Here is a 27598-nt window from a genome sequence, read left to right as displayed (position 1 = left end):
AGACTGTAGCTGGATAAATGGACCTCACCAAGTTGGCATGTGGGCGGATGAACGGAGCCCACACTCACCATGGCATGTACATGGAGAGTTCTGTGAAACCAGAGGGGGAAATGTCCTTTTCAAATATGCACAAGGAACCACAAGTGCTAGCAACACCCACTGAAGCTCTAGTTCAGGTTGAGAACAGGAAAACAAATGTGGGGAAACTAAAAACAGTTGACTCATTTTATTTTGGTGTGGGTAGATGGGTTCTTTAAGATTTGAAACAAACATCTAATATGATAACTGTGATAAACTGTGATAAACTGTGATTACCGCTCAGCAAATATTCATGCACTACCCTCCCCCCGACAACTGTAGGCCCAGTATATATCCCTGCACACTGATAGTTAGGCTTGGCCATGTGACTTGCTTAACCAATGGAATGTTAGCAGATGTGACAAGAGAAGAGGGCTTCAACGTGGCTAAATGGTTTGGCTTGGCTCTTGCTCCCCAGTGATCAGCCACTAGAAATGCATGATCCAGGTAGCTGCATTTGCTACAGCTGCAGAATGAATATATCTGGTATAGACCTGAGGCCAATTTCCAGCCCAAATCAGAGCCAACTAGCAGGGTTGGATGGAGTCCCTAAGACAAAGTTGCCTTGCAGGTCCATAAGCATGAAAATACATACCACTGTTTTAAGCCACAGAGCTTTAGGGGTTATTTGTCATGCAACACTATTGTAGCTCAACAGACTAACAGAAATCCCTCTTGCCTACCTGTTGTATACACTACTAACTGTCATCAGCATTTGAAGCTAGTAATGAAACCTTACATGTATTGTTAAATTTAATTTCTCAAGTGTTTTTTAAATGAAATATACAAAAGATAAAATAGCAACCATCACAGTCCTGCCACTGGACTTAACTAATATTGACATTTCTCCTTTATATTCCTAGAGCAAGAAATTTAAAAGTTTACATAAGAAGTAGAACATATAATTTTTTTATGAAAAGGCTCAGAAATGGGAATGATTTACAAATGAAAAGTCAATAGGATCAGATAATTTTTACCTAAATTTAGATATTTAAAAATGGAAAATCTATATAATGAAATGGCTGCAACTTCTCAAAATAACGAACTAGTATTATATACCTATGAAGCAAAACTTGATAGAGGTATTCTAAAAATAGATCTATAGGTTCATCTTATAATATAAATATAAATGCAAAAAATTCAAATTGAACAGTAGCACATAGACCTCAGGTAAGTATCAAAAGAATATACTATAATAAATTGTATAATACTAGAAAATCATAGATTTCAAAACTTAGTGTATCAGACACTGAAAAAGTATTTTATTTACTTGCTAATTAAGCATTTATAGAATATTTAGTATATGTATAACATACAAATGCTTTATAAGTATTAGGTAATTTTTTTCTTCATATCTTTATAAGATACATATATTATTAAACAGTTTTCATATGAAAAAACTGAGGCAGACAGAGGTCAAGGAATTTGTCCAAGTTCACACTGATAAGAAGACATGGGGAGGTTTTCAAACCCAGACACTCTGTTTCAGAGTCTGTAGTCAAGACCATTGTGATACCCTGCTTTTAGAAAGTTAAGTATCAATTCTTAATAAAAATCTAGGTCAGGGTGAGCAAACAATGGTCAGTGGGACAAATCTAGCCTGCCCACTGTTTTTGTAAAAAGCTGTATTAGGACATAGTTATACACAGTATTCATGTATCGTCTGTGATTATCTTCATGCTACAATGGCAGATTTGAATAGTTGCACACAATGACCATATGGCCCATAAAGTCTAAAATGTTTTCTATCTCTTATTTTAAAAAGTTTGCGGATTCCTGATCTAGGTAAATAGTAATAGAAAATCACTATGAAAAACAGTAGCCAATGTCTTTCTAAATTATGAAACATTTGCTATTTCAATTGAAGTCATCAGCTTGACAGGTATTCACACAATTGGCATTATTATTCAGTTTTGCTGTGAAGTAGATTGGAAAAGAAAAGGAGCTAATTGGTAAATATGAGAAGAGCAAAAATGATTTCATTTACTCTGATTTTGTATCTAGAAAAATCAAGTGTAAATAAGCAAAAATGCTTCTTTTTTTTAATTAAAAAAAAACTTAGTGTTTTATTTATTTTTGAGAGAGAGATAGAGTATGAGCGGAAAGGGGCAGAGAGAGAGAGGGAGACACAGAATCCAAAGCAGGCTCCAGGCTCTGAGCCTGATGTGGGACTCGAACTTGTGAACCACAAGATGGTGACTTGACTGACTGAGCCACCCAGGCACCTGAGCAAAAATGTTTCTTGAAGTTAAATATGAGAATCCAATCAGAAGACTGGATAAAAGGTAAACAAAAAAAGTAGTCTTTTTTAATATTAACAACAAGAACCTAACATATACATTCCTGCTTAGTAGTGATAATGCCTATAAATTACTTAGGAAAATGTTAACATAAAAAAAAGACAGAAGTTTGGGCACCTGGGTGGCTCAGTCGGTTAAGCATCAGACTTCAGCTCAGGTCATGATCACCTTGGGCTCTGTGCTGACAACTCACAGCCTGGAGCCTGCTTCGGATTCTATGTTTCCCTCTCTCTCTGTCCCTCCCCTGCTCACAATGTCTCTCTCTCAAAAATAAACATTAAAAAAATTTTTAAAAAAAGGGTAAAGTTCTATATAAAGAAACCCATATGATCTTATGAAGAATATAAAATTAGATATGAATGAATAAAAAGACCTAACACTTCTGGGATGAGAGAGGTTTAGCATCAAATATGCTAATTAAAAAAACCTGAATACAAATTTAATATAATAGTAGGATTCTATCTTCTGAAAAATTGCCTTACTATTCATAGGAAAGGAAAAATCTGATAATAGCAAAAACCTATGATAAAGAAGAATAACAAGTGGCTGTTTGGCTAGGACTAGATATATAATGCAGCATTAAGTTACCATAATTGAATCATAAGGCACTTGAAGGAACAGATATTAAGATCAATGAAACAGAGACAAATCTAAAATACATCCCATTACTTGTGGGAATTTAATGTAATGTATTTCAATTCAGTAAGGAATGAATACTTTACTTAATAAATCATGGTGACATAGTTCTCTAGTCACCTGAAAGAAAAAAATGTTCAATCTTGTATAAATACAATTAACTCTTTATGAGTTAAAGATTTAAGTATAAAAAGATTTAAAAGAGGGATAAATAAAATAGAAAGTTGGGGGTAACTTCATAATCAAGACAGGAGAATCAGAAGATACTAAAATAGATATATGTGACTATATGTGACATAAAATAAATAAATGTATATAATAAGTTCCACAAAGAAAGGGTTGATTTGTGGAAACTAAGATCAGAGGACAGATGCAGGATCAATGTCTTCAACACACAAATTACATTTATTAATTGATAAGAAAAAAGTAAACAACCCAGTAAAAATACAGGCAATGGATATGAATAGACAATTCAAAGAGAACAAACACAAATAGCAAGTAAAATGTTCATAATCCCTAATTGTCAGGGAATTACATATTTGAGATAACCTTCCCCCCCTCCCACTTGCTGATTTTAGATTTCCTTTTTAGTCTAAGTTTACATTTTATCTAAGTTGTCTCTGGGTGTCATTTCTTTTTCTTACCCATAACTCCTTGCACTTTTTGATTCTGAAAATCCATGGCATCTAGTCTACAGAATTCGTATCCATTTATCTCTTTGGATATCATCTCAGTACATTTTCTGTATTCTTTTTCTGTGACTCCTCTTTGGCATATGCAAGAGTAGTTTATTCTAGCTTTCACATACGTTCAATTTTTTTTGGTCCCTTCAAAAATTTTTTTGTTTTAATTTATTTTTGAGAGGGGCAAGGGGCAGAGAGAGAGAGAGGGAGGCAGAGAATCAGAGCAGAGAGGAGAGAGGGAGAGAGCCTGATGTGGGGTTCGAACTCACTAACCCACTAACCATGAGATCATGACCTGAGCCAAAGTTGAATGCTTAACCAACTGAGCCACCCAGTCTCCCCATCCCTTCAAATTTTTATCTTTTCACCTCTCCTATTTATTTTCCTCCTATAGATTGTCCAGTTCATTAATTCCCTCTTCACCTGTATCTAATTTTCAGCTCAACCTTCCCAATGAGGTTTCATCCATGAGTGTTCTTATTTATGGAATTTCTATTTGGTTTGTTTTCAGATTCTCCTGTCCTTTTTAAAAATAATCTCCTTCTTCTCAGTTATTGGAATAATATTACATCAGAATCCTCTCCAAATTTTCTTTCATGCTCAATTGGCATCAAATCCATGAATCAGTTTCCCCTTGGTACACTTGTGAAATGTCTCTGAATTATTTCTTCCTTTAGCATAGCTCCTGCTCCTGCTGTGTTCAGGCCATTACCTCTTTCCTACTCTAAGTATCCATGACATTAACACTATGATGGAGTCCATGTTCCATAGTGGCTCCTCATACTGATAATTCCTGCTTTCAAACTTTCCATTACCTAGCTTATAGAAAATGATTCAAGGGACTATTTTCTCAATCCCCTCAAAGATGTTACATAGTTAATGCCACCCTAGATGCACAGGAGAGTAGTTAATTTATTACATGTAACAGATGGTTTAAGGCATCCACTGAGAAGGGCTGCTGGTTAGTTTCTAAATTCCTTAGCATTAAATATAAAAGTTTCACAGTCCAGCTTGATTTGTTGCACCAGTATTTTCACTTACTTTCTACAAATATGTCAGCAAAAATTCTGTAATATTCCCTGAAAGAAAAATTACCTCTCAGTCCTCTGGCTCATTCATAGGAATGATAACCCCTACATAGAGAACTATTGTTATACAAAAACCTATAAAGTCTTTACACATGCATGGTATATATCCCCCTTACACTATGTATATGTTTTTGTAAGAGTCTTCATAAAGTCTCTACTGTATCACATGTGTTTCCTCAAAACTGCCAGTCTCTCTCATTCTATTCTGAAGTCAGTAAAGGGAAGGATTCACTTTTATACAACTAGGGTCTAACAGAGGAATTGAAAATCATATGACTAGGGAAGCCAGGCAGATAATATAAAAGAATGAAGCTGGACAGTGGCAAACTTTCAGAAGCCAGGAGACAGTGGCAGATTTCATATATCTTATCACAAAGGGGCAGCCCTCCTCAGTTTTAGATTTTTGCCCCTCTTGTGGAAAAATATTGGTGTAGCTTAACATATTTTGATTTTCCATGAGAATCACGAGAGCAAGATTAAATTATAAAAATCTCCCTATTAAAAAAATTTTTTTAACCTTTATTTATTTTTGAATCAGAGACAGAGCATGAACAGGGGAGGGTCAGAGAGAGGGAGACACAGCATCTGAAACAGGCTCCAGGCTCTGAGCTGTCAGCACAGAGCCTGACGTGGGGCTCGAACGCACGGACCGCAAGATCATGACCTGAGCCGAAATTGGCCGCTTAACTGACTGAACCACCCAGGCGCCCCAAAAATCTCCCTATTTTTAAACATTTGCAACTACATTAATTTGGGCTACAAGGCTAGGACATCTATTGGACAACTGCTGTAACGAAATTCCTCCATGTAATAGATACATAGATTATCATGTGGTTTATAGTGATCTAATTTAATAAAAGGAGAAGGAAAGACATAATTGGGAAGTATGTTTTACACTATCTTTCTTAAAACTCTCTCTGTATCGTGAGCATTTTGTAGGAACTCAAAGATGTCAGAACTTCTGAAGAAGGGTCTAGAGCACTGGAAACCTGTATTTCAGACTAGGGAAGGACTCATATGCTTTGGCACTCAGATCTAGATGACAAGGTTAGCATTTTTTTTTAATGTTTATTTATTTTTGAGAGACAGAGTGTGAACAGGGAAGATGCAGAGAGAGAGGGAGACACAGAATCCGAAGCAGGCTCCAGGCTCTGAGCTGTCAGCCCAGAGCCTGATGTGGGGCTCAAACTCACACACAGTGAGCTCATGACCTGAGCTGAGGTTGGATGCCCAACCAACTGAGCCACCCAGGCGCCCCACAAGGTTAACATTTTATCTTAAATGCATAACATATGGAGCCTGCATATAGAAACTACCATGGTCAAACGTTGGATGTTTTGCATACATTTATTTATTTGACTAAGAAGCTCTGCTTGTCTTTTTTCCATTTAGTATAGTCAACACTGATGCATAATCAGAGCAAAAATCACCTCTCTGACCAAAGTTAAATATATAAGCACACTGACTTCCTCTTGAAATATCAGGATACACAAATTTAATGTATTTATAACATCCTCCCAAATTATTCTTATATGAGGAAAGCAAGACCTATAAATGTTATCACATCTCTTACCTCAAAATCAACATCTGCACAACAGCTGCACACGACACATGGACCAATAATTTTTAGTACATCCTCTCTCCTCTCATTTTGAATTGTAAACCTTGGCAGGCATGGATGCCAGGTCTGAGTAACATAACCTACAGGTACACCAGGAGGAGCATGGACTTCAATCTACAAAGGCAAAAGAATATATATAAATCATAATAATTATGATGCCTGGTAATAACTCATTTATTGAATACTTTCTAAGTGTCAGACACTGTTTAAAGCACCACTTAATTCATAACACATCCCTGCAGGGTTGGTACTATCATCCCTATGTATAGAGAAAGGAACTGAGGAAGAGAAGTTAATGAACCTGTATCAAGATTCCCAACTACAAAGTGGAAAAGATGAGATACAAACTTGAGGAGGCTACACGTATAGCCTCCACTCCTAAGCTTTGCTCTACTGGTCTCGTACATTTTTAATCTCCCCATTTATGAAAAATGTCCAAATTGTTAAGGAACTCTTTTCTTAAACTTTAAAAAAGAATGGTGGTTTAGATGTAGGAACATGGGTCTGATCGGTGGTGCAATTTTCAAATATGAATAGCAATGGCGCCAAAATGGAAAGAAAATGAGGCTTGGAGTCTTGGCTCTGCTACTAGGGAGGTGACCTTGAAAGGGCCTCAGTGTGCTCATCAGTAAATGATGACTTCCTAGGTCCGTTTTTTACCATCAAATAGTATAATACATGTTAATGTACTATTTATACTGTAGAGCATATCCCATCAATTTCTCAGTATCTCCTCAGAGATTCCTATGGATAAATATTACTCTATCTAACCTAAAGGACATGGAGAAAAAAATAATTCAGTATGAACAACTTCGATTATCTTCTTAAAATAGGTACAGTATTAGACTTCAAATATTCATGTGCTTGTCACTCTGTCTTTCATGCTGGCACAGGTACCTGTATGGAATGACTGAGAGACCCCAGCAGAGCTGGTCTCAAGCCAATGGGGACACAAGCAAAACCCCACATCCCTGTAAAGTCTCTGTGCCCCGGCATCTCCCCTGAGATCCACATTCTCCATCATTGGGCTGCCAAGTAATATGAAACAGACACTTGGTCTTTCTGGAGGTAGGTACTCACAACTAGTATACGCCCCTTATAGGCAACTCAAACGCATTAACTTTTTTAGGGATTCATAAAAACACAGGCATTGGTATTTTTCAGGGAGGGCTCCTCCTAAGTTTGTTTCTTACGTAGGTTGGCCAAAATTGTGAGATGAACACACTTAAGATATTTTGGGATATTTTTCTATAGTGTCCTTGCTTTGGCTTTGGCCAGGCCTTTCATGTTCATTTTAGGTAAGGGACTTGTCCAAGGTGCCCTACCTTCTCAACTCTCCATGAAGATCAACAAGACTGGTCTCTGAGATCTCTGATCACAACCCCATGAGACACACTACTCATGCAACATGGGGCTAACTGCTCAATTGTTTTTCACCTGCCTTTCTTCTTGAATAATTCACTTTCAAGTATAAACCAAGACCTTATGGTCCAAGACCTTATGGACCAACTGTCCTTTAAATCTCTTTTGATTACGTAAGTTCAATGAGAGGGTAAAAATTCTTTCTGAACTACTTTACAAATCACTCTGGTAATTGCTCACGGACCTCCTGAAGGCAGCAAGGGCAACAACAGCTGTCACACCTTAGTGGTCTCTCCAGAGTTATAACTTCTTGGCCCATATTATCAATAATCCTCATGGTAAAAGGCCGAGAAGCCCCACAGCAATTCCGGGTACAGCAGTCTGTATCCTCTACTGCAAAGTAAATCTTCTGTCCAAAGCTGTTCTTAATTTCATATTTGTTATTAGTTTCAAAACCTGTTATGACTAAAAACATAAAAGAGGGAACCATTATGACCATTATATAAAAAGAATTTGGATCTATCCTAAGATCCTACAATAGGTAGTTACACCATTTTTGGATTATACTTCTAGTAAAACAGGGAGAAAGAAAAGGAAAGGTGTTTAGCGATGATCTAGACAGAGGAAGAAAGGGAAAGGGAAAGGAGAGTTTATTAAGGAATAGAAATTAAGCATCTGTATGTGAAACATGGGAAAGAAAACAACTCACATGTTCCTAATTGCATAGACTTCTTCCAGAAAGACAGACTGCTCCTAAGGGATGGAGCAATGCTGTAGAAGATAATAGTTGTGCTAGGCGTATGAACAAAATATCCATCTGTTTGCTATAGTTTTCTTACATTCAGTTATGTAGGGGAATATGAGATGGTTGCTATGTTTATCCTCTATGATATATTTTATCAAATTAATTGGTTTGAGATTATATATTTATGTATACACACACACCCTATGCATGGCTTATCTTTTTTTGCACTGTATGAGGGAAAGTGATGAGAGAGCTTGCTCTTAATGCATACATGTAGGAAGGGAGAGGGTGAAAATGGAAGGTAAATTAGAACATCACATTGGGCCCAGAGGACCCTTGTTTAGCTTAGCGGTAGTTGTTCAGAAGTGGGAGATGAATATTCGACAAGGGGAAGAGGTGCTTGGCAACCAAGGTTGCCACTCACAGGATGTCTAGACCAGTGGCAGCCTAAGTGAGCTCTGTACCTCAGAGGGGGCTAATGTCTTCACAGGGAAACAGAAGTATGCTGGATACGGACGCTCAAGTGGTATCTTACCAATGGGCTTCCCATACAGAACCACACATTGCAAACCTCTCCTTGCTTAGAGCCAGGAAGGAACAATTAATGGTCTTGCTTGTCTATAATTCTTGTTAACATGGGTCATAGCAGGTCAGAAGCCACGAAAATAACGATTAGAAGATATACAGAGAGACAAAAATCACTCTCTAATATCTGAGTGATTGACTTTTAGTCAGATAGAGATATCCTTCATAAATTCCATCATCTTGACCTCCCTTCAGTCCCTTTGCTCTGGCTCAGACAGGCTCTGGACTCTTCCTTTGTAAAAAACACCCTTGACCTGCCAGTTAAATGTTATGCGAGAAAAAAATAAACTGATTCATAACATGGAATTCAATTATCTAAGTGTTTTACTAAGTAGCTTAATCTCAAAATTCTTCAGCTTGTTCATCTATGAAATGAGATCAATGAGTTTATACAATCTCTAAGTTACTCAAAAAATGAGAATAAAACAAAAGAATTCTATGGCTATCATTGTTTATAAAGTTCTGAAATGGGAACTATTTAAGTGCCTGTCATAGACTCAGATGCTAAAAATAAACGGATTAATCTTCATCGCTCTTTAAATTTTTGTTTAGTTTTGAGAGAGAGAGGGAGGGTGCATGCATGCAAGACTGGGGGAGGGGCAGAGAGAGAGGAGAGAGAGAAGTCCAAGCAGGTTCTGCACTGTCAGTGCAAAGCCCATTGTGGGGCTCGAATTCACTGTGAGATCATGACCTGAGCAGAGATCAAGAGTCCAATGCTTAATGGAATGAACCACCCAGAGGCTCCTAAGCTTTATATCTCTTTATATTGTCATAATGTTACAATACACACTTTCATTGAGACAAGAAAACAGGACAATTAAAGACATCTCTTAAAAAAGAGAAGAATTAGTAACTACTAAATTTGGAGCTTACTTTATTTACATCTCATGATTAACACATACAAATTTCACAAATATATATAAAACTAACACATTTAAAAACTATAAATGGAGTGCTATATAATGTACAGTATCTGTTTTGTTTTGATGTCATAACCTCAAAAACAAATTTCTTAAGATAAAGCATTACAAAATTCAGGGCACAAGTTATCAAACAACAAAGAACTCCTTTCTAGAGAAAGCTTAGTATATACACACTAGCAAAACAAGAACAATATAAGTATCTAACAATGTGCATTATAAGCAATTTAAATAAAATAGGCAACAACTGTATATTCTAACCAAATCTATTACTCTGCTTTTACAATTCATGTTATATTTCTACCAGCAGAAAGGGACTTTGCAGAGAGGTGAAGGACTTAACAGACATATTCTAAAAACTAGCCAAATGTTCATTAGACTCTTTATATCTAGAAGAAAGACACGGGTTCATGAATCCATCCAGTTCTCTTTCCCCTGGCAAGAGTCCTGAAACATCTAACAGCTTAAGTGTATCTTGCATCTCAGGAGTGCTGTACCCAAGGAGATATTTATTGAGGTTAGGTCCCATTCACAGGAGCAGGAGTGCTGTTCTAAGAAGCCAAGCCTCCAGGCTTGCTGGTCAGCATCCTCCAACACTCCAACAGAAGCCTTGCAAACCCAAGGCAGGAATACAATTTTCCAAAATATACCCATCCAAACTGAAGAAGTTTACTTGCTTTAGAAATGTACTGAGGTAACTGAACTACTGCATGTGACTCTGTGTCAATCTCAAAAACATCACAGACTGGGGAAAAAACAGCTGAAGTGATGAAAGTCATGTAAAATGACAGAATCACTGGAGTGATTTCTAAAGAGCAGGGGGAGCAAAAGTAAGTTTTGTTTGGTTTCCTTCTAAGGTAAGGTCTGTATCATGAGGACAGATTGTCAGAGTAACAGTATTTTACTAGTTGACTCCTAATTTCCAGAAATGAGCTACTGATAATTGTCATCATTTTGTTATCATGAAGAAGAGAGACATTTGTAAGCAACTAGATTTAACTGTTCCACATCAGTGAAAGCATTACATTTGTGGTTGTTGATATGCGTTTATCTGCATAAATATCTTCTCTTTCTAGAAATATGATCAATACAATGAATACATACCTTCCAGAAGCTCAATTTGCTGATGAACCAGTATCTGATCTATCTATTATAGTAAAAAAAACAAAAAACAAAAAAACCTGTAAGTGTATTTCCATGTTTTCTATGCCAACTAAATTAACAATAGTGTTTTTATATTTTAAGAAATGCACATAATCACTTATCAATATTTCTCAATATTTAATAATATAACTTTATACCTAAAAAAGTATAAAATTAAAGTCAATATATCTTTAATTGAAAATCTATTGAATGTGTTCACTATTAATGTGGGTAAATCCAGGTCAAATAAAACTGACTTACTCTGGAATCCCTCTAAAAATTAAAAAAAAAAAGTTCCTTCTTGAAAAGGCTTAAGAGATATTAAGATTCTTTATTCATTTAAAGAGCTTCTGTCCAAATCTAAAAAAAATTTAGAAGTGTGCTTGATATCCTTTGGAGCAGGTAATAATTTCCTCTATATATTTTGTAAGGTCTTGATTTAAAAAAAATGTTTAAGGTATTTCTTGGAAAATGTATGAACTACTAAGAGTTCTTACAATACTTGCTGCCCAAGTGCATTGTGGGAAACTAAATTAGTACAGAGAGTACAAGAGAGATAATTCATTTACTGAAAACTGGATGGTTACCACAGGGATACTTGTTTATAGATTAGACATATAGAATTTCATATTCCTATTCTACCTACCAGATTTCTAACACTAAACAAATACTAGCCCTCACATCGCTGGGATATGGTATCATGCAGTACATTATAATCCAGGATTTTTTTCCCCCTTACTGATGGCATTAATAAAATTGGTTCTTTCAAAGCACAAAGCATCATAAAATACACTTTCATTAATTATAATAAAAAAGTGACTCATGTTATACACAAAATATGAACTTTTTTTTTTTTTTTTTTGGTACCACTATTGACACTCAACACTAAATTTAGTTTAATGTTTCTTTCCACCTCCTTGGATGTTATTTGGTGTTGGGATTAAAGAGAGTGAAATCCAGAACCAAGATTACAGTAGCAAAAAGTCATTCCCTCTTCCTTAGTGTTTTGACTATATAATTTCTCTGGACCTCAGGTTCCTCTTCTGTAAAATGATGGTAATTAATAGTACCTATATTATAGGTTTCTAAAAGGATTAAATAAGTTAATACATATGTTACACTTAGGGACAAAGTCTGGAAAATAGTGCTTAGTAAAGGTTTGCTATTGGTCATTACCATGGATTATATTCAAGATCATAGAAAACACAATTTCCTAAGACATTTGTACTTTGCTTTAAAAGTTAACTTGACCTAGAAGAATTATAGCAATTTGTTAGGGAAAAATGTTTTGCCATTTCAGACTTTTGTGAATTAGTCATTTGTTAATTTCATTAAGTAAACTATAAGCACAGTTTTATTAAAAAATAAAATGAGTGGGGGCGCCTGGGTGGCTCAGTCGGTTAAGCATCCGACTTCGGCTCAGGTCACGATCTCGCGGTATGTGACTTCGAGCCCCGCATCGGGCTCTGTGCTGACTGCTCAGAGCCTGGAGCCTGTTTCAGATTCTGTGTCTCCCTCTCTCTCTGACCCTCCCCCATTCGTGCTCTGTCTCTCTCTGTCTCAAAAATAAATAAACGTTAAAAAAAACATTAAAAAATAAAAATAAAAAAAAATATAATGAGTATTTCATTTATTTGAAATTACCTGACTTAAATATTCCAATCCGGGTGGACAGCCTGATGGAGGTGGTGGTGCTGGCATCCATGGTACCCCTGCAGGTCCACCTGGCTGATTATACACAGGCTGGTGTTGGACAGGAAACCCTACTGGGCCAGCACCTGAATAACCAGCTGGTGGAATTGAGTAGCCAGCCTGGGGGCCAGGATAGCCAGCCTGGGGGCCACGATAGCCAGCCTGGGGGCCAGGATAGCCAGCCTGGGGGCCAGGGTAGCCAACCTGGGGGCCAGGGTAGCCAACCTGGGGGCCAGGGTAGCCAGTATGTCCTGGAGGTCCTAAAATAAAAACAAGTGAAATAATTTGTAACTGCACAGAAAAATGGAAACATGAACTCTTTTGGGATTACTCCTAAAACTCTACAAACTCAAATTGCAGCTCAGATATCTTGTTTCTACGAAGCTTAAACTCTGTGTTTTTATCCTTCAGTGACTTTTCAATGAAGTATCTGTAGTTTCATATCCACTCTTACAGGGTTTGGGGCTGTGAACAGAGTTGGCCCAAGACTTACCCACCATTCGAATCTCAGTTGCAAAGATACTTGAAACCTAAGAAAGTGACAGAAAATCAACAATGGTCTAGAGTCACCTTTATAAGGATTATGGAATGCCTTAAGAGAAACGAAAGATGGCAAGAAAGAGTAAAAGGCCCAAAATAAAGGCTTTGAGTCAGCATTTCTAAAACCAAAGCACTCTATTTTTTTTAAAAAAAGATTAATTTATTTAAAAAAGATGATTGTTAGAAATGGTACCTCCTTTATGTACAGAACTGGGGGTGGTTTTGCCCCCTCAAGGAATTTTTGGCAAGCTCTGGAGACATTTTTGGCTGTTTATAGCTGGAGGGAAGAGTGATACTGGCATTTGGTAGATAGAGGCCAGGGAAGCTGGTAAATATTTCCTAAAATGCCAGAATAGTATCCTGAAAAAGAAGAATTATCCATCTGAAAATATTAGAGTGCTGCTGTTGAGAAACTCTGGCGTAGAGGTAAAGACACATCCTTATTTCCAGAACTGTCCAGAGGCTTATCTGGGTTAACAATTTGCCTGAACTTTTACCCCATGGTGCATTCCTATCCTAAGACTTCCTACATGAAAAGCAAAAAGAAAAAAAAAAAAAAAAAGAAATCATTATTGATAGTTAGGTTACAAATTTAAATTTCATAATTTACCACCCTCAGCACTCTGGAAAATACAGTTAGAGAACCAAGGAAGATAAAAAGTTACAACAGGCAAACTTGCCTTGAGTATTTAATAAGCACAGGAGAAGAATAAATTTACTAAGTGTATACTTTGTATTCTATGTGAATTTGTAATTACAATGAAGCTTCATAAGCTTATATGAATAGTCCACAGAATAGTAATCCATAGCAATGGAATACAATTTCAAAGGAATGTGTTCCATAATATTTTAACAGAAAAGGCTACGTAAAATTTAATACTTAGATTATACAATTTATAAATACTTAAAAAAAAACCACTGATGGCAAGATACATCCACTATTAAAAAGATTTCTGGGGCACCTAGGTGGCTCAGTCGGTTGAGCGTCCGACTTCGGCTCAGGTCGTGATCTCACGATTCGTGAGTTCGAGCCCCACGTCGGGCTCTGTGGTGCTAGCTCAGGGCCTGGAGCCTGCTTTGGATTTTGTGGCTCCCTCTCTCTCTGTTCCTCCCCTGCTTGCGCTCTGTCTCTCTCTCAAAAAGTGAATAAAGATTTTTTAAAAAATTTAAAAAAAAGATTTCTTAGGAGATTAAACCTCCTACTAGTATCTTTTAAATATAGTTTTTATAATTCATTCTTTCTCACAACAAATAAATATTTACAGATGTTCTATAATGTGGGTGGCTCTGTTCTAGGATCAGAGGATTCAGTTCTCAACAAGGCAACCTGCCCTCAGGGAGTTTACAGGCTACTTTTGGGAGAGAGGAAATAAATTTTTTTAAAAAGATTTCAGATTGAACTCACAGAGAAAATGCATGGTGGAGAGGGAAAGGTATCAACTAGGTACTTCAGATAGAAAAAATTCTGTTGAGATCTAAGATATGAGAAAGGTAAAGCTTTGTGTAAAGAGCTGGTAAGAAATGTTGCGGGAGGAAGGAAAACCAAATGCAAAAATCCCTGATTTCAGGAATGAATTTGGCACGTTTGAGGCAGAGAGAAACATCATAAGGGAGAGGAAGAGTGGAAACTGTTGTCAGTGAAAACCTAGAAACAGTTCATCTAGGGAGCCCATTAATAAGGAGCTTAGATTTGATTCCAAGTGTGATCGACAGGCCTTTGAGGATTTTAAGCAGACAAGTGAGTTCCATAATCTGATTTATATCTTACAAAGTTTGTGGGAGTGCTGAGCACTGGGATTTAAAATAAGAAATGCAGATGCCCTCACTGCCTAATGGGGAAGATAACTTCATATTTTATCCTTTACTCTAGGGATCTACAACACCAGTATGATCAACTGATTAACTAGAATCGAAGACAAGCTCTTTGAAAGGAGGGACCAGATTTTTATGACTATATGCCAGAGGAAAGTGATGGGATGGGGAGAAAGAAAAGGGAGGAGTTGGGACAGTTTCCTTGAGGGCTGCCTTTGAGCTGAGATCTAAAGGATACAAAGGAGTAGAGAAGACCAGGGGCACGGAGAAAAACGTTCCACAGACAAGCCCTGGGATAGTAACACATACAGCGTTCCTAATAATCTGTAAAAAGCCAAGTCGACTTGAATAGCAGAGAGCCAGGCTTAATAGACAGGTAAAGAGAAGGCAGGGGAGGCCCTGTCTGGTGAACCAAATTAAGCCTTTTGGCCTTTATCCTAAAAGCAATGAAAAACCAATGATGTACACACTGAATACTGTCTGTAATATGGACAGATAGGCATTTTTAAAGATCACTGGCTACAGTGCAAAGATCAGACCACAGGCAAGCCAATGAGGAGGACATGTGAGTTCACATTAGCATTATTTTAATCTTCTCAAGACCCTTGGAGAGAGAGGATAGTTGATTATTTCCAAAATAACGGATTAAACATATAGAATTACCTGAAATTTGGATATTTTCATTTGTATAAGGTCTAACTGATTTAATAGATTCTTCACATAATTGCAAATATCTGTCACTCAGTATTTGTAAATCATTATACCAGGCGCTTTACGTATACTCTCATTTAATCTCCAAGCTAACCTGAATGAGAAAATGTTATTCCTGTTTTATAGCTAAGAACTGAGACTTGCAGGTATAACGAGTTGTATGAACCACCACACAGCCATTTAGTGCAGAAGCCAGAACTTGAAATCTGATACAGCCTCTCTTTGCCTTTTTCCCACTTGCACACTGGGTACATGATGCTATTTACCTCCTAAGATTGACAGTTAAATGAGTTTATTCACATTATGCACAGTAAGCTCTCAATTTTAAACTGTCACTATTGTTAGCATCATTGTCATATTAAGACCTGCACTATATATGGCCTTGGACTTGTGAAATAAAATTAGGCTATTTTTCTCACAAACTCTCAAGTCTGATTATAACTGAATTTAATTATGTATCACCTCATTTTAACTAGCTGTGGGGTGGATTAAATCATTCTCCAAGTGCCCTGGATGAATATTCCAGCTTGCTAATAATTCATCAAACAACCACCATAAGAATTTACGGCAGCGGTTCTCAGCCCTGGTTGCACATTACAACTAACTGGGTAATTAAAAAAATTACCAATCCCTGGGTCCCGTGACCTGAGCTTCTGCTTTAATTCTCCCGGGACAGTGCCCGGGTACAGTGTTTTAAAATCGTCCACGTAATACTTAAGGGCAGGCACCCTTGAGAACTATCTCCTTAGAGATATTCTAGCTCAGATTCTTCTAACGGCAAACACCTGGATGTGATCCAGGCCCCGCTGGGAAGTTTCTTGGCTACACAATTAAACAGGCCATTGAGTTCCCAAGCAGAGTTACTCGCTCAGAGTAGAATACAAAATGGATACACCCATCTACCCAAACCGGATACCTTTTGATCCTAAATCTCCAGAGTGGTCTCTCGGTCTCTCAAGAAGGAAGTAGCCTGACTACTTGCAAATCTGGGTACACCATCAATTTTGCCATATAGTGAAGTTCTGGTAATTTTGATAACTGCATTTGTCTACATGAAAATCTCTGAGGTCTTTCAATCACTGGTTCAAAGGGAAAAATGTACTCCCTAGAATGTAGTGATAGGACTCGATTACTTTTCTTAGATATAAGGCATGATTAAGCATGCGTACAAAAAGCAAAGCTTTCATATATGTTACAAAGTGAAAATGAGAATGACCCCCAAGCACTACACTTTTATTACCTACAGCTTCCAGTTTTAAGCACTCACGTCTTTTCTGTGACTCTCACTGTACATGATTACCCTCAGCTAATATAGGACTCAAAAATACCCAGGGATAAATCTAAATGTGATTATGTGATGACAATTTTCAGAACAGATGAAGGATCAATTAAATATTTTACTTCTATGCAAACTTTATTTTATTTGCTACATGTAAATGGACTGTTTTTGTTAACTCTATATCTTTACTATCCTGCATAAGTAAACATTACTTTTATGATATTATTTATGATAATATATAGTCAGACAAAAAAAATCAAGAACTAGGCTGCCAATTTCATTATTATACTTTTAATAAAAGACACTACTAAAATACACAAACAAAGGCAGACACACACCCATACATACGCCCTTTGGGGAATATCAGTAATTGAGTACTTTTGGATTTTTATTCTTAGACAAAAGTTTTACCTTGGAGTGTTGCTGAAGGATATTGAGGGGGATAGTCAGGTGGTAAATTCGTTCCTGGGTGAGGAGCATTCATTTGTCCGTCTGCAATTTAGGGAAAGGTAAACATATTTGCTTTAATGAAATATATATTAGAAAAAATAAGGGGCGCCTGGGTGGCTCAGTCGGTTGAGCGGCCGACTTCGCTCAGGTCACGATCTCGTGGTCCGTGAGTTCGAGCCCCGCATGGGGCTCTGTGCTGACAGCTCGGAGCCCGGAGCCTGTTTCAGATTCTGTGTCTCCCTCTCTCTCTGACCCTCCCCTGTTCATGCTCTGTCTCTCTCTGTCTCAAAAATAAATAAATGTTAAAAAAAAAATTTTTTTTAAATAAAAAAAATAAAAAAAATAAATATGTATTAGAAAGAAAAATACATTGTCCTTAGATAATTTCCATTGACATGATCTTTATATGATCTTGTGCTGTACTAAAATAAAGTGATTTCTTCACTTAACAAAAGCTGTTTGTTATCAGACTTAATTGGCAGGAGCATCGGTTTCAAACAAATTCCTTTTTGGATAAAATGAGACAGCTGAGTTACCGGGGCTGAACTTCTAGCTTTCAAACATGCCTGATGAGTGTTCCATATTTGGAAGTGTTCCAAGTGTTAATACCTAATTCCATGTTGGTATTAGGGGAAAAAAGTGTTTTAGAACCACATACAGACTGTAAAGGAAGAGAGAGAGAAATGAAACTACTTGGATATAGGGATGATGATGGAAATAGTATGATGATTTTTAAAGATACCTAGTTATTGCTATACCAATTAGCTTTTCCTTTTATCTTTGAGAGGGAGAGCACATGCACACTCGTGTAACCAGGGGAGGGGCAGGGGAGGGAGGAGAGGGAGACCAAGAATATCAAGCAGGCACAAAGTCCAGCGCAGAGCCCAACATGGGGGCTTGACCTTACAACTATGAGATCATCACCTGAGCTGAAATCGAGAGTTGGACGCTTAACTGACTGAGCCATCCAGGGGTCCCAAAGAATTATTTTCAAAATATTTAAAATAGTGCATATATTTCAATATTGAATATCCTTTTTATGCTTACTCTGCAATTACCCAATAAGGTTGAATTCCCAATAAGGAATTCAAGAATATCCAATACCAATAAGAATACCCAATAAGGAACTTCCTAGTATCTGACTGATTTTGCCCAATAAAATCATAACTGACTGAATAACAATAAAATACATTAAACATTGAATATTCTTAATATACGTACAAATGGTTGAACCTCCTAGTCCTTCATATTTGTGTTTCCTAGTCACTCGTTTAGCAGCCGCCCCAGCCAGACAATAAATACTTGTTGGCCATCTCCTGTATTGCCTCTGAGCTAAGCTCTGAGGCTATCCTGGCCCTGTCTTCATAGAACTTAAGGTCTAGTGGACACTGCATTTGTCCCATGTCCTCCTCTGGCTCATTATGGCTTGCTAACTATAAACCCAAAATAGTTTCTTATTGAATGATGAGCACATGGCATCAATACAGAAGAAAAAGTTAGTCAAACTTTCCATCTGATACATTGTCTACACACTTCTTTATCAGAGGCCTTCAAAGGCTACTCAACTCATGTGGTTTCAGCGGGAAAGCTGGGTTGTGAGCCAGCCTTCTCCTTCACGCAATCAGCTTCATGGTAACTTCAGCAGAATGGAGTCCACAGAGCTGGTGCATATTCCGGTAACAGAACCCTCTACTTTCATCAGGGCTTTTCCCTAAACAGTTGCCACAACGTACCCTGACTGATTGCAGATCTCTCAAATACCACAAAAGTCATTCCATCCCAACCATTCCCTTGTTTGTTGGCTTCAAGTGAGTGGCCGAGTTCCTAGTTCTCTAGCTCTCAAGGCTTTGCCCACCGCTGCCACTCCCCACCTGAGCTGGAAACAACCGGATCACGCTTAACAGATCTCAAGGAAAACACTGCAAGTCTGACTAACATACCTACTCTTAAATGATAGGGCACATTTTGGCACCTCTAGGTACCAGTGTTTGAACAATAGTAAATACATATACATATCTAGGAGCTGACAGATTCAAGAAATTAGAAGCTCATGATCTCTGGGGTTTTGGTTCCAGAGTGTTAATCCTGGTTTTAGGAATTTCAGCAGGAATTCATACAGAGGGAAAATAAGCAAATAAGCAAGTGGTCAAATATACCAAAGATCATATGAATTATGAATGGATTTCTGCATTTGTGAAATGGAACTGTCACATTAATATAAAGATATTTTTTTACTTCTAATGTATTTATATACATGTATACATTTAATTCGTATTTATGCACATACACACAGATATACAAACAATTATGTATATGAAGATGAAGAGTTAAAAGGTGACTATGACCGTGGCAAAAAGAATCTTTCTATGGTGATCTGAAGCATCCTAATGCTTGTAGCAGATAGAAAGTGTAATACTGTATCAATTTACATTTAAGAAGGCTTGAGTTTTGTAAGTAAAATTAAATTCATATAGCAAACATTAAGAGATCATGAAGCTTCATGAAGGAAAGCTGAGGTTTCTAGTCCTAAAGAGTATCTAATACAGCTAGTAAGGCTGACATTATGGTGAGAGATAAACATGTCTTCAGTATCTAAACAAAAGTAAACAGATAATGTAAATCTTCTCATAAAACAGGATTTTTTTTTCATATTTTCCCCCACATACATTGCTTTTCTCTTCAGAACTTTAGATTAAAAAAAACAAAAACAAAGTCTTTTATTATATGCTTGGTCGATATCCATCTTATTTAGAATTTTCTTGATAGGAAAAAAGCCAGAACGTAATCATTGGTATTTATTAAACCTGTTCATGCGTGGATGTTGGGAAATATATAGCAGGGATATATCCAAAGATTTTGTTACAATGATCTGACATATTAGATTTATTATCTGGTTAATTTGAGTTGAATGATGTTTATGTATGTAAAATGCACACAAAAAGGGGAAAACTGACCTCAATGGAATATAGTATAAATTATATAACATATTTCCCAGTAAGACTAAAATTCCTTAGGCTTATCTAAGGTTTTATTTTTACAGGAAAAACTAGCAGTAGTGGATATATATGTACATTGTCTTTACAGTAAAAAAAAAAAAAAAAATGACCTAGACTTCGGGTTCTGGAGCATAAACAAAGTAAATTACATCCTTTCAGAAACTGAATACAACATCATATAAGACAAAGAACATATTAACAACAGATTTAACATTATAAAAGGAAGTCAACACTTAAATTACTTACTTTGCTTTTCCATGATTTATAGAGTTCTGAAAAAGAAGACCTGATATTACTACATTGTCTACAAATTTATAGGTCAAATATGACTGTTGTAACAAGATATTATGAAACTATACGTACACATAGAATATTCCTCTATTCATCTAGCCTACCAGAATCTGGTTATTTAAACCCTTTGGTCTTGATCCCATCCCCTGTTGATGTGATTCTGAGTATGACTTAAGAAGTTGTGCGTCACCCCAGGATGGTGGACGTTTTCCACAAACCTTGGCGGGGAGAAGGTCCTATAAGGCAGAAAGCTGAGAGGAAAACGCTGTAAACCTAAGACCCCACCTTGTAACCAAGTCAAAAACTGAAGCCTTCCAGTCTACGCAAAGGAGGCTGGGCTCTAGGTTCACGAGGACAGACAGATGGGTTAGCTATCAGACCACACTAATGCAAATATCTCTGGATTCCAGATTCTATGGATAAATTCTGCCCATCTTGAACAGCAAATTTGAAAAGGCCTGACTCTTTGTTATGTTACAAGATATACTTTTAGCCAGAAAATCCACTCTCAGGGGTTGTCATAGTTGTAGCACCATCACAATCCAACCAAAACTTTGTGTTAGGTTATTTCTATACAAAATAATAATTAAAAAACCCCAAAAAACCATTGTACTCGGCACTTCTGATGAGGTTTTTGGGGTGACAGTGGGGTTCGTGGGATCCGGAACTGACGGCCAAGAAAGAACTCTTGGAGATGTTTTTGGTGCAAAAAGGTGATTTTATTAAATAAAGCACGGGGACAGGACCCGTGGGCAGGAAGAGCTGCCCTGGGACTTTGAGGAGAGACTGGCTATATAATAGGGAGTTGGGGGGGTGGTAAAGTCCAGGGAAAGTTTCCAGTGAGATTTGCATATGCTAAAGAAGACTCCCAGGATACTGGAGGCCTAACTGTTGTCAAGCTAAGGTTGTTTTCCCTCTAGGAAAGCATTAGCATTAAGACAGTAGGGACTTCCTGGAGAAACAGTTTACTAGGCCAGACTCAAGTATTTGTCAATGGGCTGCAGGTTACAAGGAAATTTAGTTCTATCTGCCATTTCCTTCTGTTTTTGTCTTCCACAGCCCTAAGGAGGGGTGATGCTGAGGCTCCAGGAAACGAGGTCCATCGGTTTCTGGAGATTGGGCTATTGATATTTGTAAAATATTTGTAAATAGATGGGAGGGAGACTCAGGTACTGGGCACAATGATCTCTATCAGTTAACCATTTCTTTTTCCCCTTTCCTTTGTTCTTGGGCAGCCAGGAGTGCCTGAGGAGAATCACAGGGATTCCCCCCGGGGTGGGGGTGGGTTGCAGCCTGTCAGCTTGCCTTATGCTCCCTCACCACTTCTGCCTTCCAGTTCCTTGATTCTTTTCCCCCTGATCTCTCCACTTTTAATCCCAACCCCCTTGATGCCTGTTAATTGCAATTAAGTCATAAGGCAAAACCTCTCCCCAGAGACCCCAGGAAGTGAAACTGAACAGACTCTAAAGCAGAGCTTATTTGTCCCTATTTGCTCTTTTCTTTCCAATTTGGTTACATTATTTTGAGTCTTAAAATGGCACATGTGTGAGAATAAGTCCCTAATGGCAGAACTACTGCAGAACATAATCTGGGTCCTCTCTTTGCTGTAGGTTTTAGTATTTTTGCAGTTACATAATATCTCAAGCACAAAACGTGGCAGGTCATAAGTTCTGGTACAAAATATTAAGTGACAGTTGTAGTCACCTGTGTGCCAGGTAGAATAAAGCACTTGTGGAATAAAGATGATACCACAACACCCTGTCCACTCCTGTTTGCTGTTTTAAAGATCTTTTGATATTCTCAAACTTAAGGGTCTATTAACAAGAGGTAATGTCACTCAGTTTTGGAAATGACTAGGCTGAGTCCTGGGTGATTTCATTAATTAATTAACATGATAACTTTTAAATAATATTTTCCACTACTCTTTTTGTTTTAAATTTATTTATTTTAAGTAGGCTCCACACCCAATGTGAGGCTTGAACTCACAACCCTGAGATCAAGAGTCACAGGCTCTACCAACTGAGCCAGCCAGGTACACCCCTGCCTTCCACTACTCTTAATAAGAAAAATATCCTAGAAAATTTTCCAAGAAAAAGAACATCATATTCATCCTGTACTAAAAAAAAGTCTCTAAGAAAGTCATATATGTTGTACCACTGGAATCTTAATTACTTCAAGACAAATATATAGTTTCAAATTATAATCTGATTACTATACACTCCTCCCTAACTCTGCTAAATGAGAATTTCTGAGATTTAACACATCATATACTATATACAAGTAAGTACATCTCTGGTAAAAATTATTCTATTAGACACCATAAGACCTGATGCAATTTGAAGTGGAGTTCATAAGCAAATGGCTAAGAAAGAATTCCTGAGACATGTTTGGTGCAAAAATATGATGTTATTAAAGCACAGGGTCAGAATCTGTGGGCAGAAGAGCTGCTCTGTGACTGTGAGGAGTGATAATGTATTTGAAGGTTTGTGGAGGAGGGGACATAAAGTTAGTTTCTAAGAAATTTCTGTATGCTGAAATCAGGGTCTTACAGGACGAAGATTTAGCTACTGTCAAGATAAGGTTGCTTCTAGTTTTTAATGGAATGTAAACATGAAGGCCTTAAGGCAGCCGTAAATTCCTACGGAATGTTACAGACTGCAGGTCTCTGGTATCACTGGGCTTCAAGCTGTAAGGGGATTTAATTTAAACTACATTTTTTTGCCTTTGTTTTCCTCAACAAGACCCATTGCTGCTCTGGGCTATTTGAAAATGATAAACCTCTTCCATCAGGCATAAGGAGAAATGATGCTGGTGACATCAGTCATGGTTCCACAGTTCACAGGACAGTGACATTCTTGACCCATCTATCTCTTGGGGTCCTGAAATTTCTATCTTATTGCTTTCCAAAAAAGTTATTGATGTAAAATCTGGAACCCAAGGGAAGCATCCATAATTTTGGAAGTTCCTAAGACTACTATGCCTATAAACTAGGCATAAACTAGATTTGGATTCTTTATCCACATTTACTTCTTAATTAAGAACAAACCACTTAAATTTTTCTGAGTCCCAAGAGGCAGACACATGTTCTTAATTATTTTAGGAAAACGTTACTGCTCTAATGACAATGGTAGAAATCTATATCCCTAAACTTCCTTTGAATCTGAGAGCCAAAGGTAGTCTAAAATCCACCAGGCCATGGGCTGGGGGTTGAGACAGGTAGTTAGGCATTATACACAGAGGGAACTGTACAAGTCCTGTGGCTACAGGGAGCTTGACTCATTCAAGGAAATGAAAGACTTGTGGATTATAAACAACAACAACAACAACAACAACAACAACAACAAAAAGATAATCAGACATGAGAATAGAGAGGTATATGGGACACAGTTCGTACCCATTTAATGTCTCTCTACCTGCATTCTATGCTCTCAAAGACCAGAATATGGCCTGTCTTGTCCAGGACAAGAGACTTAACTGCTGCTTGTTGACTGAACAATATGTGCACAGTATGATTTCACTCCTTTTGTTCATAAAGAACAGCTCCCTTACTAATGGGAACGCTGCTGAATCTCTGACCCAGCCACTAATTTTACATGCCACTTTTCGGTTTTTTTTTAATATATTAAATATAATTTATCATCAAATTGGTTTCCATACAACACCCAGTGCTCATCCCAACAGGTGCCCTCCTCAATGCCCATCACTCACTTTCCCCTCTCCCTCACCGCCCAGCAACCCTGTTTGTTCTCACTATTTGAGTCTCTTATGGTTTGCCTCCCTCCCTCTCCATAAGGTTTTTTTCCCCTCCCCCTCCCCCATGGTCTTCTGTTAAGTTTCTCAGGATCCACATATGAGCGAAAACATCTGGTATCTGTCTTTCTCTGCCTTACTTCACTTAGCATAACACTCTCTAGTTCCATCCACGTTGCTGCAAATGGCCAGATTTCATTCTTTCTCATTGCCAAGTAGTATTCCATTGTATATATAAACCACATCTTCTTTATCCATTCCTCACTTGATGGACATTTAAGCTCTTTCTATAATTCGGCTATTGTTGAAAGTGCTGCTATAAACATTGTGGTACAAGTGGTCCTATTCATCAGCACTCCTGTATCCCTTGGGTAAATTCCTAGCAGTGCTATGGCTGGGTCATGGGTAGATCTATTTTTAATTTTTTAGGAACCTCCACACTGTTTCTCAGAGCACACATGCCACTTTTTGTATCCACTGCAGAAATCCACTCGTTTCCCTTTTCATTTTAAAAAAGGGAAAGATGAGTAAACCATATTTCTCAAATTGCTCAACTAGGAGAAACAATGCTCGCCAGTTCCTGGAACTGAGAAGTGGCCATTCCAAGATTTACTGGAATAACCCTAGAAATAAAACCATGTGGGAACCAGACTCGTGAGTTTAGAAGCAGGGATTTTGTCAAGTATCAAACATAATAAAAGCTAACCTTACCGAGTACTCTTGGGGCTAGCACAGCTCCCACAGCTTTACACTAATACACGCCATACTGTAAGTCTTGTAACTCTTTTTTGACCATCGCACAATTTCAGAGATGAGGCCAGGAAAGCACAAGGATGAAGAAACTGGTTCAGAGTCCACAGCAATTAAGTAGTAGAGGTAGGATTCAAATCAGGTGGGCTCCTGAACTAATTAATGGTCTTAGCTTCTATGCTATAAACCAGCTCTATCTTTCCGATTCGTCTGGTGTTCCAGAGTGACTAGCACAGGTTTAGGGTACACCGTACTCCTAATGAATACATACTGTTTTATGACAGCTAAGAGGCCCCACTAATCATCTCTTCTAATCCTCCCAGCGCGACAGCAGACACCCACAGTCCTGGTTCTTGCCGGGTTCTTCAGCGCGGCCAAGAGGTGGGCAGTAGTAGTAAAGGGGCGCTGAGCACGCAAGGCAGTTTCGGGCAAGAAACACCTTACCAGTGGTGCCGGGTGGTGGGGCCTGGGGGCCAACTGGGGCCACTCGCGAGTCGCAGCTCCGCTTCCGGGGGTCGCTTCCCCGGGACTCTACCCCCTCCCCCCCCCCCCCCGCCCGCCCGCCCGCCCGCCCGCCTGCCCGCCTCCTCTACTCAGCTCACCCCGCACAAACACAGCTGGCCGGACCCCGCGCCCCGCCCCCGCTAGCGGCCCCCAGCGCCGCGCAACCGGCCCCGGGAACCCACGCGAGTCCGGCGCCCGGTGCGCGCGCGGGGCCCAGGGGCGAGAAAGGCGCCCGCCCACCTGGGGCTGCAGGTGCTCCGCGCTGCCGAGAACCTCCGAGGTGCGGACACGCTCTCGGTTTCGTTTCCCGGATCCTAGGTACACAAAAGGGCTCTCCCACCGGCGCGCCCGCGTCGCTGCCGGAGGGCGTGAGAGCTGCAGGCCCCCGCCCCCTTCCTCGCTCCCCCCAGAGATTCCGAAGTCAGTTCAGTGGCGAGGGCGACGGAGAGCTAACTAACTGGGAGGTGGACGCCCGCTCCGACACGTTAAGTCCTCCGCAGGGGAGTGGCTGCCGTGGGGGTGCTGTCGTGGGCGCCAAACCGTAGGGAACTTCCGTTTCTCGGCTCTCAACCTGCATCACTTACATTTCTGTTACTTGCAAAGCTTGTGAGCAGCGCTGGTCCCGGGGACAAATGAGGACGGGTCCGGCGTGTTTGTCTCGACGGGGCTTTTTCTCTGTAGCTTTCTGACTCTCTGTCTCTCTCCCAATGTCTCTGTGTCTCATTGTCTCACCCTCTCCTTCTTGCCGGTTTTTCCCTTTCTCTGCCTCCCTCTCTCCTCTGCCCTCTCCCCCACCCCACCCCACCCCCAACGCCATGAACAACTTTTAACAATCACCCCGACTAGACGTGTTTAGACTGTTGAATTTTTCTTCACCACCGCCGCCCGACCGGCAAACAGACTCAGTGAACAGATATTTGTTGAGCTGAGCTAAAGGACTCATTGAGTTTTTTTTCATGAAATTATTTTATTTACAAAAGGAACCTGTGATCTTCCACACAATAAAGATGAGTGTGGAGAAAAGGTGAAGCAAACTTTCTCCACCTCCCCTCCCCTTTTCTTCTTCCCATGACTCTGTTGACAGATACTTGAAGGATTACCAAGACACCTCCTTGGAGGAAGGAAGAGGGTACTGAAAGGGAGGGGACTAGAAAGCGAAATTGAGAAAAAAAGTAAGAAAGGAGGGAGGAAACCAGCCGCTTGAGTTTGAATCCCTTCTCGTCTCTGTGACTGTGCAAATTAGAATCTCTGTGCTTCTTTTTTAATCTGTAAAATGAGGGTATTTTATCTACCTCATAAGATTTTTATGAGGATTAAGGAAGTTAAAATACGCAAAAAGTTTAAGTGATGCCTATCACAGAGTAAGCACTCAATAAATATCATTAATCTACCACTGTTCTTCTGCCAATAAAGTTTTACCACCTCTCCACTTCCTGAATATCAATTCTAAATGTTTGCTATTCTAATTGGCAAGTATGACCTTGTTATTGTTTTTGTTAATTCTGACTGTTGGTGATATTCAGTAATCATTCAGAGGGTTACTGAACATTTTAACATTTTATTCTGGGTTATGTCTGACATTTAATACAGAGTTTTCTGTCAGATTGGGATTGTTTGTTTATTTTTGAGACAGAGAGAGAAAGAGCATGAAGGGGGGAGGGT

At 38.7% G+C, this 27598-nt stretch overlaps 1 protein-coding gene across 2 annotated transcripts in view; it reads right to left on the bottom strand.

Moving 5' to 3' along the window:
• Window positions 1–26442, bottom strand: part of LOC109260613 (phospholipid scramblase 1-like) — a 30918-nt gene extending 4476 nt beyond the window's left edge. The window contains exons 1-8 of one of the 2 annotated variants that reach the window (XM_019438950.2): window positions 26177–26442; window positions 20888–20913; window positions 19379–19521; window positions 17607–17687; window positions 12806–13113; window positions 11123–11165; window positions 8013–8233; window positions 6359–6520 (exon numbers count right to left, since the gene is read on the bottom strand). In XM_019438950.2, coding sequence (XP_019294495.1) covers window positions 6359–6520; window positions 8013–8233; window positions 11123–11165; window positions 12806–13113; window positions 17607–17687; window positions 19379–19418 — 855 coding nt within the window. In that variant the 5' untranslated portion in view covers window positions 19419–19521; window positions 20888–20913; window positions 26177–26442. The remainder of the gene's footprint in view (window positions 1–6358; window positions 6521–8012; window positions 8234–11122; window positions 11166–12805; window positions 13114–17606; window positions 17688–19378; window positions 19522–20887; window positions 20914–26176) is intronic. The other variant, XM_053903735.1, reaches the window with a different exon arrangement.
• Between the last annotated feature and the right edge of the window lie 1156 nt (window positions 26443–27598).

The sequence above is a fragment of the Panthera pardus genome, unplaced genomic scaffold (genome assembly GCF_024362965.1).
Source record: "Panthera pardus isolate Hobbes unplaced genomic scaffold, ASM2436296v1 HiC_scaffold_16, whole genome shotgun sequence".
Taxonomy (NCBI): domain Eukaryota; kingdom Metazoa; phylum Chordata; class Mammalia; order Carnivora; family Felidae; genus Panthera; species Panthera pardus.
Note: the sequence above shows the minus strand (reverse complement) of the source record. Positions and strands in the feature narration are given on the sequence as shown.